The sequence below is a fragment of the Nicotiana attenuata genome, unplaced genomic scaffold (genome assembly GCF_001879085.1).
Source record: "Nicotiana attenuata strain UT unplaced genomic scaffold, NIATTr2, whole genome shotgun sequence".
Taxonomy (NCBI): Eukaryota; Viridiplantae; Streptophyta; class Magnoliopsida; order Solanales; family Solanaceae; genus Nicotiana; species Nicotiana attenuata.
Genome location: NW_017672849.1, coordinates 1 through 16,969, shown reverse-complemented (window position 1 = coordinate 16,969; position 16,969 = coordinate 1). Strand labels below are relative to the sequence as shown.

General features: G+C 33.5%; 1 protein-coding gene across 2 annotated transcripts; it reads left to right on the top strand.

Annotated features, from left to right (window-relative positions):
• Nucleotides 1-7,783: 7,783 nt before the first annotated feature.
• Nucleotides 7,784-16,731, top strand: LOC109214694 (GRF1-interacting factor 1). Of its 2 annotated transcripts, none has more exons than XM_019378639.1 (5): nt 7,784-7,848; nt 8,266-8,364; nt 9,730-9,806; nt 15,303-15,387; nt 16,131-16,731. In XM_019378639.1, the coding sequence occupies exons 1-5, from the start codon at nt 7,804-7,806 to the stop codon at nt 16,521-16,523; spliced, it is 699 nt and encodes a 232-aa protein (XP_019234184.1). In that variant the 5' UTR covers nt 7,784-7,803; the 3' UTR covers nt 16,524-16,731. The 2 variants fall into 2 exon arrangements, with proteins under 2 accessions (XP_019234184.1, XP_019234185.1); XM_019378640.1 differs by lacking the exon at nt 7,784-7,848 and adding an exon at nt 7,874-7,965.
• Nucleotides 16,732-16,969: the final 238 nt, after the last annotated feature.

Genomic DNA, 16,969 nt, shown 5'->3' with positions numbered 1-16,969 from the left:
TTTGTGAGAGCAACCTTCAATCGTTATATCATGGTCGACCCCATCCTTTGTCTCACTTATCCGTTATCGCCGAGTCGACAAATTTGGACCTATGCAGCAGGAGCACTATCAAAGTATCCCGAGGTTCACATGTAAGGCTTAGTTCTATGAGGCTTACATCTCAAATGTTCGATTGTGCACCCAAAACACGCCTAACGTTTATCGCTCGGGCTCGCTAAATCAACTGAAATCCTAAGAGAAACTCTACATTCATAAGCTCCACATAAATGAACTTACGTACTCTCCTTTATTGGCATATTATTCTTATTCCGTTGTGTAAGATATTATATCACGAATTGTACTCAAGGCATAACGGTAGGTTAATGCATGTACATGAAGTAGCGATGGACTAGGAATATTCTTAATTAAGGAAATTAAAGGGTTAAATATCATATTGACCGAATAGCACACTTGCACTATACGTATGGTTGTCGATACCTCTCTTAACTCACATATACACGCTAAAGATTTAAAAAAAAAAACAAATTATGTTAAATTTGTTGTTTGTTATGAAATAACGACTGTAAAGTAAATAAATTGAAGACAAGTATAGAGAGAAATTGATATATTATTCAACTTTCAAACTGATGTATATAATGAACTGAAATTTCCTCTATTTATAGAAGAAAGGAAGCTACTTTATAAACTACTTGTAAGCTGCTACTGCAAGCTGCTGTGTAAGCTGCTTGTAAGTTGCTTGTAAGCTGCTACTGCAAGCTGCTGTGAAAGTTGCTTATAAGTTACTTGTAAGCTGCTACTGTACCAGATATAGATAATCTTCTACGGGGGTAATATTTATCTATAACGTACCGAAATGATAAGCTTCTTCAGCAGGCTTATTTCCAATAGAGTACCAAATAGATAAATATATTTACGGCAGAGTCCCATATGGATAAGCTTCTTCAGGAAGCTTATTTACAACGGAGTACTAAATGAACATCCATAATATAATATATATTTATAACACTCCCCCTTGGATGTTCATTAAAAGATAATGTACCTCATTAAAACCTTACTAGGAAAAATACTGTGAAAAATCCTAGTGAAGGAAAAAGAGTACACATATTTAGTAATAAGCATTGGTAGGTGCCTCATTAAAAACCTGTAAGGAAAACCCCGTGGGAAAAAATCTTAGTAAGGGAAAAAGAGTGCATCGCGTATTTTACTCCCCCTGATGAAAACCTTGTTTCAAATATTCGAGTCTCTGCATTCCAATCTTGTATACCATCTTCTCAAAAGTTGAATTTGTAGAGAATATTATCCACCACTCTTTCAGATCGATTTAAATTAATCTCATCAAACCAAGAACTTGCTGCAAGTCATTTCATTGAGTTGCTTGCAAGCTGCCTGCATCAGCTGCTTGTAGAAAACTTCAATGGAGTACTAAATGGCAGGAAGATTATCTATAGCGGAGTAATAAATGGACATCCACAATAATATTTTCATAACACTCCCCCTTGGATGTTCATTATTATGTGCCTCGTTAAACCTTACTAGGAAAAACCCCGTGGAAAAAATCCTAGTCAAGGAAAAAGAGTACACTAATAATATACATTGCAAGCTGCTTCATTAAAAACCTTACCAGGAAAACCCAGTGGGAAAAAAATGTGAGCAAAGGAAAACGAGTACAGTGCAGAGACTTGGGTATATCAGGACCAAGGAGTTCATCATCCTTTTCCGGAGATAAGAACGGATCCTTATTCGCTTTAAGTGATTAAAAAAAAATTATTGGTGTACTCAATGAGTGTTCTTTGTCCATGTAAAAGCATTTTAAGACCCTTTTTGTATAGGCAGATTGATGGATAAAAATTCCGTCTGCTAAGTGTTCAATTTGCAGACTAAAATAAAGTTTTATGTTTCTAAGATCTTTCATCTCAAATTCTTTCTTAAGATATTCAATTGCCTTTTGGAGCTCTTCTGGAGTTCCAACAAGATTTATGTCATCAACATAAACAGCAAGTATAACAAATTCTGATGATATTTTTATTATAAAAAATACATGGACAAATAACATCACTTACGTAACCCTCTTTCAGCAAATATTCACTGAGGCGATTATACCACATGCGCCCAGATTCCTTTAAACCGTACAAAGACCTTTGTAATCTGATCGAGTACATTTCTTGAGACTTTGAACTATATGCTTTAAGCATTTTAAATTCTTCAGGGATATTTATAGAGATTTAATCAAATGAGTCATATAGGTTATGACTCACATTTAAATGGCATGACATCTTCAGGTGTCTGGATTACTGGTTCGATCCTCACAATATTTCATAGTATTGTGCACTATATTGTATCAAATATCGTCGACAATCATTTTGTATCGGTTCCTAAGCGACATAACTTGTTGAGATCTCATCACTTTCTTTATTTTCAGGTACCTGAACTTCTTCTGGAGTTCAATGAAATGTTATGTCGTGGGCTCTTCTGAGCTCATTTCCTCCTCATTATAATCATTTTGATCATTAGCTCCTATCATTTTTCAAGGATTGTTACCTTTGGAACAGATTGGTCTACCACGCTTCATGCGTACAGTAAACTCTATCCTTCATGGACTTTAATTTTAATAGGAGCATTTGCAGCTGAAATATGATATTTAATTTTGAATCAGCAAATGCTTCTGGCATTTTACTTGAATTATCTTCTAAGTGAGGATCATATTAATGATAATTCGATTCATATAGCATATTTTTCAGCTATTTATTCCATCCCCCAAATGTTAGAAAAACTAACATATATCCCCAATCTTCATTGGGAAACATATCTTTGTGCATTGTGGTAGACAAATTAATCATATACCGTACATCAAAAGATAGTAAAATATTTGGTTTCTGATCCTAAACCAATTGTGAGGGGAGAACTTATCATATATTGTTGGTCTGATGCATACACATGCTGCTATATGCAATTTAGAAAATCTTAGACCAACACATGAAGCTTTGTTCTCATAAACAATAGTTTAGCCATTAATAGGAGGTATTCACCTAAACTAGCTTGTATATAAACCAACATTATCAAGATGAACTGTCTTGATTTCATAATCTGAAAATTATGCTCTTAAGTGAGAAAAGCAATTTCAAATGTCAAACTGCAGGTTGACAATAAACATACATGTAACCATCTTATATATGCATCTATAAGTGGTTCGCATGATAGGTGAATGGGCACATATTCACCTTTTATATATTTCAGAATTAGGGACCTTAGTCCCAACTTCAGCTGGTATAATCAATTTATTATGAGAACAAAACACAGGAGAATTCTTGAAGAATCTTCTAGTTCTTTGGTATATGCTTATCTGAATTCTCAAATAGCTCATTTAAAATGGCAAATGAAAACTTCAAGTTTATCATGGCATGTGCTATCTCTTAGTAAATTTCTGGTTTACTATGACATAAACTTTTGCATTAGTAAACTTCTGGTTTACTATGATACATGATGTAGTACAAATTGAAGAATAAATCGGGTAACTTCTCATATACATATTATTTTACCCCCTATGATTGTGGAAACGTGAAGATTTTCAATCTTCCAATCATTTGTAGTCTCAATATGATAGCCAGTTGTATTAGTAAACTTCGGGTTTGCTACAACATATATTTTGACCACAATCATATAATATGAATGACAAATTTGCATATAACCTCTTCGGGAACCTTCAATTTATTTTCCACAATCAAATATTATTCAGACACTACTTGTATCATGTGTCTTCTAGATAAATAGTTAGCTCTTTAGGAGCTTTTGATAAATTTTGTACTACCAAATAATGCTTAGACACTTCTGGTGTCGTGAGAGAAAATCATAATTAAATTAACAATATAAAGACAATTCTAAATTTATAAATTTAAGAAATTAAGAATTTCAGTATTTTTACCACCAACTTTGTGACAAATATCTCCTTCAGGGAGAAACGCCATTAACATCTAAATATTTTATATCAAAGCGGTAACCACATAGTCATTACATCCTTCAGGGAAAGATACATGAGTTGTTATTTTCTTCGGGAAACTCGATAACTAACAATAACATATTAATATGGTTGTAGTAGAGAGCATTCTACAAGAATACTTTTGCCTTGGAATGATATTTAATAAAATTTTCCAAGATATTTTACGTACAACGGGTCTGTGCGACAATGATCTTTATGCCAGAAAAAAAAGATTTATATCCTTTGTTATTCTACCTCTTCAGGAGGTGAGTTGTGGTATTTCTTCATTCACTCCAGGGAATGAAAATGTGCTTCAAAAATAACTTTGAATAGCTTATTAGTTTGTTTAAGCACAAAAAGACACAGTTTCATAATATTTTCCTGCTTCAGGAGAAAATTTCAATTGTGTTACTTCTTCAGGAGCAAATTTACAAATCGAAATATTGAATATATATTCCCTCAATCATATTACCTCTTCTGGAGGTGAATTGTAATATATTCACATCAAAAGCGCGTTCATATCAAAAGTTCTCATCCTTCAGGGAACAGAACATAATTATTTTAACGTGCATTAATCACACCAAATTATGTGACGACTTAGAACCTCTTTTAAGATATTGCTACTTCATGAGCAAATCGAGGCATGCAAGTAATATAGAGAAAATTTCTCTGACTTATCTTCAATTGTAACCATAGAAAGCCTAAATTATCACTTGTGATGGTTATAGGCATCTACCACTTCTGTGGTTAACAAAATTTAGTTACAATGAGATGTACGAAACATAACCACTTCTGGTGGTTATATATTTCTTGCAATCTCCGCTGGAGTTTAAGTGGATCTAACAATGTTATCCACTTTATAATCCTTTATTAAGATAATTAGGATGAAAAAAATAAATACCAAAATAGGTACTTTATACGTAGCATATAACCAAGCAAGCGATAATAAAGATATTAAATCAAATATAAGCGAAAGACTCAAGTTACTTTACACAAATTTGGCCACTCCAGACGTAAGTGATATCCACATCTCTACCGCCAAGAAGAAAAGCTCACCACCTCAAGGATATAATCTGCCTTATGATGCTCGGAATGAACAAGATCTAACCACGGATGTAAGAGCGTCGCCTTACATCGGATATGAACGCTTAAATAGAAATTAAATTCGAAGTAAGTTCTCAAAATGGTAGAGCCTCGTGCTGATAACGTGTTATAAAATAACGACTGTAAAGTAAATAAACTGAAGACAAGTATAGAGAGAAACTGATATATTATTCAACTTTCAAACTGATGTATATAATGAAGTGAAATCTCCTCTATTTATAGAAGAAAGGAAGCTGCTTTGTAAGCTACTTGTAAGTTGCTACTGCAAGCTGCTGTGTAAGCTGCTTGTAAGTTACCTGTAAGCTGCTATTGTACCAGATATAGATAATCTTCTACGGGGGGTAATATTTATCCGTAACGGAGCGAAATGATAAGCTTCTTCAGGAGGCTTATTTCCAATAGAGTACCAAATAGATAAATATATTTACGGCAGAGTCTCATATGGATAAACTTCTCCAGAAAGCTTATTTACAACGGAGTACTAAATGAACATCCATAATATAATATATATTTATAACATTGTTGAAATTTTAACTAAGACATGAATTTGCGATATTTCCGCAAGTATTACTCTTATTAAGCGAACAAAATTAAGATGGCATATATACTCTTATTTTACTTTCATTGCTCTTATTATTTTAAAGTACTTTAAGGTCGAGCCTTGAGTTTCTACATATAAAAATAATCTATATTTTTATGGTTAATGAATAAATAAATCTTTTTACACTGAAAGAGGTCTTTTTAACTGTTCTTATACTTTTTTGGTGAGTATGACTTTTGGAAAACAAATAAATAATTTACTTATTTTTTTGAGTAAAATAAGAAAATAACTTTGTTAGGTGAATTTATCAACTTGAGTGATCTTTTTGAGGAATTAGCTCGTATATTAAGTAGTACTCGGTAGGTGTAGTAATCTTTTTCATGTAAATAGGGTAAGAGAGGTAAGTATAGTATTTATTGATTTAACTATGGTTGGTAAAACTTCACTGTTCAAAACTTTTGTTCTTACTGTGAAAAAAGAAATTATTTTAAAAAGCATGTGGGGGGAGCGAATTTCTCGAATATCTAAAAGGGGTGACGTAATGGGGCTAATTAAATGACCACTGACCAATGGTAAAGTTTGGACCAGAGCTAAAAATAGGGCCCAGAGCCCAAGGTAGAAAGGAGTAATTGTCTGTCTTAACTTGGTTAATCGTGTACAACTTTTCTTTATCATCATCCGTCACGTGACTTACCTTTTTGAAGACTTTTTGAGCCAAATTATGTACCACATACAGACAGAAATTTACAGTACTATAGCTTCAACAGGTTAGGTTTAGCTTAGTTGACTGCTGTCCAAATCTCCTCGACTTATTTTTACAGTTTTGACTACCGTTAGAAACTCATACCAAGATTTGTAACCTACGGTCTATGCAGCATTTTTGTTTGCTTTTGAAAATAACGTGTCATTTTTTTTTGAAACTAACCAATAAAAAAAATGTATATTTAATTTAAAACGAGAAAGTAATACATAATTAGTAGTTTGTGTGCAAAGGTAGAACCTGAATTTGAAGCGTATTGAAGTTATTGAATTCTACTCTCCCCCGCTCCGTTTTTGCGCATCTAACTCATTTTACGAGTAAGTGCTATCTTTTAATACATGTATTGTATTACATAACTTTATCTGTCAAAGCTTACGTAGATTAGGATAAATTATTGATAATTTATTTTTCTTTATTGAAATTTGAACCTTAATCTGATTAAGTTTTTATACACTTTATTAATAATTAGACTTCAATCTTGGTTAATATGAAAATTACTCCACATGTTTCAAATTATATGACAGTTTCATATGTTATGGAGTTTAAGAATTTTTTTTTTATACTTGTAGTTGAAATATATTATAAAATTTGTATGGCTATAAATTTTTTGAATCTTGGAATTTTAAATTTGACATCTAGTTGTATCGCATTATGAGTTTATTATTAAAAGTAAGATGAAACAGATTAATAAGTGATAAGGATAAGCCACAAATAGCTTATCTCATTGTAGGTTTAAATTAATCTTTTATAACATTCTATCCATATTAATTTTTATAGTTTCTATTTTATTACAATTCTAAATCCATTTAACTCTATCACTATAAATCATTGTTTAATGTTATTATACAATCAAGGTTCTACAACATTTGTTTTACGTCTCTATGGTATCAGAGCAAAGCAAACTGTTACAAATCTGTTCAATTCTTCTCACTATCAAAATTTCAGCACTCTTACAATATAGTGATATATAAACTGGAATTGAAGGAGTATTAGGTTGCAACTCTAAACTTACTTTAAATGTTATTAAAAATAAAATGATAATTATTGGTCAAAAACTTATTGAATATTGTAAAAAATATATTTTTTGATACATATTAACAACCGACAATAATCACAAATCCAGTTTAATCTCATAAATGGGATCTGAATAAATAGGATCTGAAAAAGATAGTGTGTACGCAAACCTTACCCTACCTTATAGAAATAGAAATACTGTCTATGATTGACCCTCAGTGTAAAAAAATAATGGAAATAAAGCAACCAAGTAGCAAAGAATTAATAATAACAATAATGTAATAGGGTTAAAAGACGTAATGACACACATTTAGGTTTGATAAATAAGTTTTATACTAGGTTTGTCGTTAGCTTAGACAAAATCACATAAAATCAAGAAAGTACTGCTACTACTTTTGCCGCAATAAATTAATGGTGATGATAACGTTAAAAGAACTGGTCCAAAGTCCAAAGCAGGTAAAACATTTCATTTCCCTACAGCCTTATAATGGCTTCTTGCCCAGAATTCAGATTCTTTTTTTCTCACTCTGCTCTGCGCGTTAAGGACACACACACTTTACACATACACACACAGTGAGTACTAAGCTTATGTACTACTACCCCCTCCCTCCTACCACAGCCTCCTGCTTTTTTCTTTCTTACGTACTGTCTTTGTCCCCATTAATTTCCCATTGCTGTCACTGTACAAGTCAAGTGAAGTTGTGAACAGAAAACATAGGGTCCATTTTCTTTTTTTCACTTGTTTTTTTTGATTTCTCTGCTCTGTTCACAGAAAAAAGATTACAACTTTGCATTTACAAAGACCCCTTTTGAACAGTATATTCATTTAGTGTGTGTGTGTGTGTTTTTTTTTTTTTGTGGGGGTATAAAAAGAGGGAAGCAAAAGAAAATATGCAGCAGCACCTGATGCAGATGCAGCCCATGATGGCAGCCTACTATCCAACGAACGTAACTACTGACCATATTCAACAGGTCTTTCTTCTTCTCCCCCTCTCTGCTTCTTCTCTTCTTCTGCTCAGCTCACTGCTTTAGTCCTTTGATCAGAAAATCTGCCATTTATCTGCTGCTCCTTTTGTGCATACAGTATATACACTACTCTAGTTATTATTGTGTGATGATAGCGGCCAGGCAGGTAGGGTGAGTTATGTGTACATATTACCTTTTTCAAACCCCACCTGTGAGATTACACTGGGTTTGTTATAATTGTTGGTAGCCAGCTAGGTATACTTTGGTTGCTACTTTTGCTATGACAAAAGGTGTTTGGGGTCAGCTTGTACATATTTCAGCTGTTTTTTCGAACACCTGTGACTTTCAATCAACATAAGTATTTGGTTAGTGATTTTTTGGTTGCTATTTTTTTTTATGACAAGGGTGTTTGGGATCAACTTGTACACAATTCGATTATTTTATCTGGCACCTGTTACCATTAACCTGCACAGATATCGGGTAGTTCTATCTATTAAGGAAATGGTAGATGGAAGAAAATAAACTAGCGTTCATGTTCTTCTCGCTCATTTTCTTGACTAATAGGTCATACCCTTGGATATTATACTTTGGTTGCTTATTCTTGGCTGTTAATAGTTGTAATTTTTGTTTTTCATATTATTTGGTTAGTCTTGCTAAAAGGGTACCTATTTTATGGTTATAGTCTGCTCTTTTTCTCACTTTCTTGAACTTTTGAGCTACTTTTCCATATACAATAGAGAAAAAAGAAATGAGTAGGTTTTGAGTTTCTTTTTGTTAAGAAATGAGTAGGTCTGAAAAGTAACTATGCTGAAATGCAGTTTGTAGACTGCTAAAGCTAGTGTTTAATTTGTGCCCTAAAAACGAAAAATTTTATTTTGTGTCTTCCACAGCTGACACTAGTTGTATGAGACCTTTTTTTTGTATCACAATTGTGTGGTACCTGAATTTTGTGGACCTAGATGTGTAAGATTTGGGTCCACAAATATGTGAGACAAAAATATTTTGTGTGAGACACAAAATAAAACCAATCCCTAAAAACTTTTGGTACATTTAGGGAATCAACAAACAAGTCCTTTGTTTCATTTTTTAATAACGGTGGTGTCGAAACTCGACCATTTCATGTCATACTTGTTACCTTCCACCGGCGTGGAGTATAAGGTTACTCTATAGGCTTAAACAAATGAGGAAGAACTCTCCTATAAAGTTCAAGTAGCCTGCATTATTAACAGAAGAGATGCAAATAATGCCTTGGTATTAGTATGAGGGAATAAACTTTTTGCTGTTTTGGCTGTTTATATATGAGATTTTGGGCATTATATGATGTTATTTTAACATTTGCTTATACTGGGGCTTTCTATTATTCTATGTTAGTATTTGGACGAGAACAAATCACTGATTCTAAAGATTGTTGAGAGCCAGAACTCAGGGAAACTCAGTGAATGTGCAGAGTAAGTAAAGTTTTCACTTATTTTATTGTAATTATTTTGGTTTATTTGAGACCCTCGAGGAAGTAAAGTTTACTTTTTTAAGAGTCCGAAACTTTTTTGATGATTTTTTAGACACAAAGCACATTTTTAATGTTAAAAAAATTTTACACAAATAGGTAATTCGCTGTATTATATTGCGAATTACTTTAACGGAAATATAGCCGTTAAAGTAAATCGCAGTATTGCGAATTATTAAAAATTATTTTTTTTTATGCAATTCGCAGTACTATACTGCGAATTGCTTAAAATGGGCCCAGCTCTTTTTTCAAAAGGCATTTTGCAGTATTATACTGCGAATTAGGTAATTCGCAGTATAATACTGCGAATTGCCTTTTGAAAATACAACCCTTCTTCTTCCTTGGACCGACAGAAACTCCCCCACACCATTATAATACTTCTCTGCCCAAATCCAGTCCTCCACCCTCCGTGATTTAAAAAAAAAAAATTCGGCCCCACCCGTCACCTTAAGAGCAAAGAGTGTAGGTCCCAGGCACAAGACAAGCTTTGGATTCGTTCTTTCGAATATAAATTCCATTTCACTCAAATTCTAAAAACTTAAATCGAGGTATTTCGATTTTATTTATACAGAAACTCGTACAGTACATGCATATTTGTATTGTTTAATGTGTTTCCATGTTAATTTGTGTTATGTTTGTCTTTAAATTTGTATCTTATTTATACATGACTTGATTTATTAATTTTGGTGAAAAAAAAGTTAAAAGTTGATAAGTTATTTGTATTTTAAATGTTATATTTTTATTTGTTTAAATGAAAAACTAATATCATTTTTTTTGTTTGTTGTTCATATTTGTATTTTATGTTAGTTGTTTTTATATGTAATAGTGACCTTTTAGCGTAGTTAAATAAATAGCCTTTTAGTGTAGTAAAATATAGAGCCTTTTAGTGTAGTAAAATATATAGCCTTTTAGCGTTGTAGAGCTTTTTAGATTACACTTTACAAAAATTAATTATTTATTTTATAACAATAAATTGCAAAAGTAACAAATTAATATATATTGTAAAATTAACTCCAATATCGAGCCTGATACCCATATATAATTATTTAGTTCAATACTAAACATAATTAATTATTTAATTTATTAAGCTGATAAAATTGTAAAATTATTGAAATTGACACACGTAATAATTAAGGATAACTCGGTGCTACCGGACGTCAAAAATCGAGCCTGAAACCCATACATAATTATTCAGTCCAATATTAAACATAATTAATTGTTTAATTTATTAATCTAATAAAATTCTAAAAATGTTGAAATTGGCACGCATAATAATTAAGGATACGTCGGTGCTACCGGACCTCAAAAATCAAGCGTGGAACCCATACACGAATGGGGTTCCCGTCAAGTACACGAATGGGGTTCCCGATCATCAGTCGGGTGTGACGGCGGTACCACTCAGTATACAGATGAATAGTGGCCTCCTGGGTAAATGTAGTTGGTGGCGGAATACGCCCAACTCGCTCCTTCCAATAAACTATCTGCTGCTGTAGCCATCCCATATACCGCTGGTCCATGCTGGCACGGTCGTCCCGCTGATAGTGTGTAGCCTCCCATCCAGGCTCCCTCGGTATAGGCTGGGGACGGTGAAACTATCGAAGCACACGCTCTGTGGCATGATACTCAACGTGATCGAAGAAGATCATCGGGACAAAGGTGCTCTAAAGCAGCCGGTCGAATGAGCAACAAGCGAGAAGCTGAGCAACCAACTCGACGCTGTATGGCGTCCAGATGAACTACCAAATAATAATATAAAAGTGAGTACGCGCGACACAATTCAATTTAAAACAAGCAAGTGTAGGTACATTTTTACCCGTCCGTCCACCAACATATCTAACACATCCCTCATAAGGGGGAGATTATGATGAGCATCGCTCCCTCGGTAGTTCTCACGCCGGAGAATCCACCTGACAGCTAGAGGGAGAAACGGATAAGCCTCACCGGGCGGAAGTGGTGGTAGAGGTGGCTGCAACGGCATGATCCGCTGCCAGGCCCAAACCTAAGAGAAAAGGTTGATGTAAAATTTATGAGTCATTTCACGATATAGAATTCGGAGTAATGAACAGAGTATTCGAAAATTTTGTCACCTGTAGGAGGGGCAGAAAACCACATATATCCACCGCTGGGCCCATGCTCGCCCGGCACATGCTCCTATACAGGTATGCCAGAACAGCAGCACCCCAGCTGTACTGGGGTAACTCATCCAGCTGCTGGAGATGATGGAGAAAGCGCATAGTCACTCTACTCCCCGAAGTGTCCGGGAACAAGACACACCCGAAAAGCAGGAGCAACGCCAACCACGTGTACCTCTCAATCCAAAGATCCTCCGTCTTCCCAGTAATGTCTGGGTGCAAAAACAACATCTGATCTCTAATGGCTGACAAAAGAACGCGACTGCCCCCAGCGCCACCCTCTGGTCTAAAACCAGTAAACTCCCCCATCATATCCAAAAACTGGGCACGCATCATCCCTCTAATGTACTGGGCAGTGCCACGGCCCGCCCATCTACGCGCAGCCCGTATAAAACCTGAACATCCTCCAGCGTGATAGTGGCCTCTCCGGTGGACAAGTGAAAAGTATGCGTCTCCGATCGCCACCGCTCTACCAACGCCGTGATGAGAGACAATTCGAGCTGCATCCGTCCAAGCGTCCAAGCTCAAAAATCGTATAGAAGCCCGTAGCCTGTAGGCGCTCGACTACACGGCCATGGAAAGGATGCTCCGCGATAAACTCCCACAAATCGTCGGGTCTCCTGCGGCGGAGAGACTGCTCCGATAGCTGTCCCTCCCATACAAAGGAGGACCTATGGTCGCCCTGCAGCACTAATAGCTGATCCTCGGCAGGTCCAGGATGCGCAGGCGGAGGAAAGGCCATGTCGTCTACTATAATTTAAACAAAATTTATTGTGTGTGTTAGTTTAATAAATTAAATAATTAATTATGTTTAGTACTGGACTGAATAATTACGTAGGTTCCAGGCTCGATTTTAAGGCCCGGTAGCACCAAGCTATCCTTAATTATTATGTGTGTCAATTTCAACATTTTTAGAATTTTGTTAGTTTAATAAATTAAATTAAAAATTCTTGAATTGGACTGAATAATTAAGTATGGGTTCCAGGCTTGATTTTTGAGGCCCGGTAGCACCGAGTTATCCTTAATTATTATGTGTGTCAATTTCAATATTTTTAGAATTTTATTAGCTTAATAAATTAAATAATTAATTATGTTAATATTGGACTGAATAATTATGTATGAGTTCCATGCTTGATTTTTGAGGCCCGGTAGGCCGAGTTATCCTTAATTATTATGCGTGTCAATTTCAATATTTTTAGAATATTATTAGCTTAATAAATTAAATAATTAATTATATTTAGAATTAGACTGAATAATTAAGTATGGGTTCCAGGCTTGATTTTTGAGGCCCGGTAGCACCGACTTATCCTTAATTATTATGCGTGTCAACTTCAATATTTTTACAATTTTGTTAGCTTAATAAATTAATTATGTTTAGTATTGGACTGAATAATTATGTATGGGTTCCATGCTCGATATTGGAGTTAATTTTACAACATATATTAATTTGTTACTTTTGTAAGTTTATTGTTATAAATTAAATAATTTATTTTTGTAAAGTGTAATCTAAAAGGCTCTACTACACTAAAAGACTCTATATTTTACTACGCTAAAAGGCTATTTATTTTACTACGCTAAAAGGTCACTATTACATATAAAAACAACTAACATAAAATATAAAATATGAACAACAAACAAAAAAAAACTAATATTAATTTTTTATTTAACCTAAATAAAAACATAACATTTAAAATACAAATAANATTATGTTTAATATTGGACTGAATAATTATGTATGGTTCCAGGCTCGATTTTTGAGGCCCGGTAGCACCGAGTTATCCTTAATTATTATGTGTGTCAATTTAAATATTTTACAATTTGGTAAGCTTAATAAATTAAATAATTAATTATGTTTAGTATTGGACTGAATAATTATGTATGGGTTTCAGGCTTGATTTTTGAGGCCCGGTAGCACCGAGTTATCCTTAATTATTATGCGTGTCAATTTCAATATTTTTACAATTTTGTTATCTTAATAAATTAAATAATTAATTATGTTTAATATTGGACTGAATAATTATGTATGGGTTCCAGACTCGATATTGGAGTTAATTTTACAACATATATTAATTTGTTACTTTTGTAAGTTTATTGTTATAAATTAAATAATTAATTTTTGTAAAGTGTAATCTAAAATGCTCTACTACGCTAAAAGGCTATATATTTTACTACACTAAAAGACTCTATATTTTACTACGCTAAAAGGCTATTTATTTTACTACGCTAAAAGGTCACTATTACATATAAAAACAACTAACATAAAATATAAATATGAACAACAAACAAAAAAAAATAATATTAATTTTTTATTTAACCAAATAAAAACATAACATTTAAAATACAAATAATTTATCAACTTTTAACATTTTTTTTTACCAAAACTAATAAATCAAGACGTGTATAAATAAGATACAAATTTAAACACAAATTAATATGGAAACGCATTAAACAATACAAATATGCATGTACTATACGAGTTTCTACATAAATAAAATCGAAATATCTCGATTTAAGTTTTTTGAATTTGATTGAAATGAAATTTTTACACTCGAAAGAAGGAATCTAAAGCTTGTGTTGTGCCTGAGACCTACACTCCCTGCTCTTAAGGTGACGGGTGGGGCCGAATTTTTTTTTTTTTTTAAATCACGGGGGGTGGGAGACCAAATTTGGGCAGAGGAGTATTTTAATGGGGTGGGGGAGTTTCTGTCGGTCCAAGGAAGAAGAAGGGTTGTATTTTCAAAAGGCAATTCGCAGTATAAGCAAATTACCTAATTCGCAGTATAATACTGCGAAATGCCCTTTAAAAAAAGAGCTGGGCCATTTTAAGCAATTCGCAGTATAGTACTGCGAATTGCGTAAAAAAAATAATTTTTAATAATTCGCAGTATTATACTGCGAATTACTTTAACGGCTAAATTTACGTTAAAGCAATTCGCAGTATAATTATGCGAATTACTTATTTGTGTAACTTTTTTTTTTAACATTAAAAATGTGCTTTGTGTCCAAAAAAATCATAAAAAAAGTTTCGGACTCACTTTTTTAAGACTTATTACTGAAGGCCACACTGGTTTTTTAAGTAATGCTATATGTCAACACAATCTCTAGTCACCTACTTACTGTAATAACCAAGATTTTATGTTGTCATCAGTTCTAGATTTTTGGTCTCATCAGTAACATTTTTGAATCTTGAACATTGAAAAATATTATAAACTAGGAAAAAAGTAAGGGAAATAACTTTGTACTATTATGCATCCATTAAATAAAAGTTTATTTTGGTTAGATGTGATAGCTACTTTTTGTTGTGGCAGGAACCAGGCTAGGCTTCAGAGGAATCTAATGTACCTTGCTGCTATTGCTGATTCTCAACCTCAACCTTCTAGCATGCATTCCCAGGTAATATAGCTTTTTCTTGATTTTTGTTAGACTCTCACATTGCTTGTGAGAATGTACAGTAGTCTCTTTAGGGGTTGTTTGGTAGGATGAATAATCAAAAATAATCCTTGAATAATATTTAGTACTGCTTTATCCCTTGTTTGATTACTAATTATGGGATAAGTAATCCCAAGATTAAAATAATACCGGAATAACTTATACATGCCAGAAGGTGGAATAATCCCAGGATAAGTTATCACAGGATAGAACAATAAAATTGACAATCCCAGAATTAATACAACATACCAAACGTTCTAAAAGGAAATAAAAATAGGATAACTAATCCTAGTATAACTTCTGTCAAACCACTTCTATTTCTATACTAGGCTACTCAAAAATAATTAAAGATAACTAGTTTCCATAATAAAGGAGATTAGTACCTGGAAAAATTAGGCATAATGTAAAAAAGAAAATATAATATCATATTCGTGTTAAATCCATCTGTTGATATGATCTTCGACAATTCTATCTTTTTTCTTAGTAAATTTTCGTAGTTTACATATTGTTTCTAATTGGACCTCTTGATTAACTGTTGCGGATATAGCCTTAGTGTACGGGTTCAGCTGAACTTATTGCTAGGAAGAAGTTGAACCTATCATGTTAAAATCTTGAATTTGCTTGTGCCTTTCATCATTGTTTCCTCTTCATCCTTTCCAGTCTTAACTTTGTTTTAAGAACTGTTCAATGTAATGTACTTTGTGTAGTTTGGTTCTGGTGGGATGATGCAGCCAGGAACACATAATTACTTGCAGCAACAACAAGCCCAACAAATGACAACACAGTCACTTATGGCCGCACGATCCTCCTCAATGCTCTATGGACAACAACAACAACAACAACAACAATCACTATCCCCATATCAACAAGGTTTGCATAGCCAACTTGGTATGAGCTCAGGCAGTGGAAGTACTGGACTTCACATGATGCAAAGTGAAGCATCAGGTCACGGCGTAAGTGGAGGTTTTCCTGACTTTGGCCGTGGAAATAAGCAAGATATTGGGGCGCTGTCTGCTGAAGGGCGCGGTGGAAGTTCAAGTGGACATGGTGGAGATGGTGGTGAGAATCTTTATTTGAAATCTGCTGATGATGGTAACTAAGGGTACTATGATAGGAGGAACTTAATTAATTAGGAACAAGATTTAGTTTGGAAGAATTGTGCTCAAGTGATGGACTTCTACCTTTTTCGATCAATAGTATGTTTAATGCACGAGAAACTGCATTTTATGGTTGTATGTCTAAATGTCATGTACATTTGTTAGGTTATTTTGATTTTAATAATTGCCTTTCTTGGTGACTTTTGATGAATTTGTTTGGGTGGTTTTGCTTTGCTTGAAAGTAGAAGCGAATTAAAATATATATTTGTGCCCAAATGGGCATGAAATTAGTATATGCTTGCTTACTTTTGATCTTTATACTAAAACCAGGCAATTTAATTGTACAAAAATTTAACAGAGAGCCATATATATATATATATATATATATATATATATATATATATATATATATATATATATATATATATATATATATATATATATATATA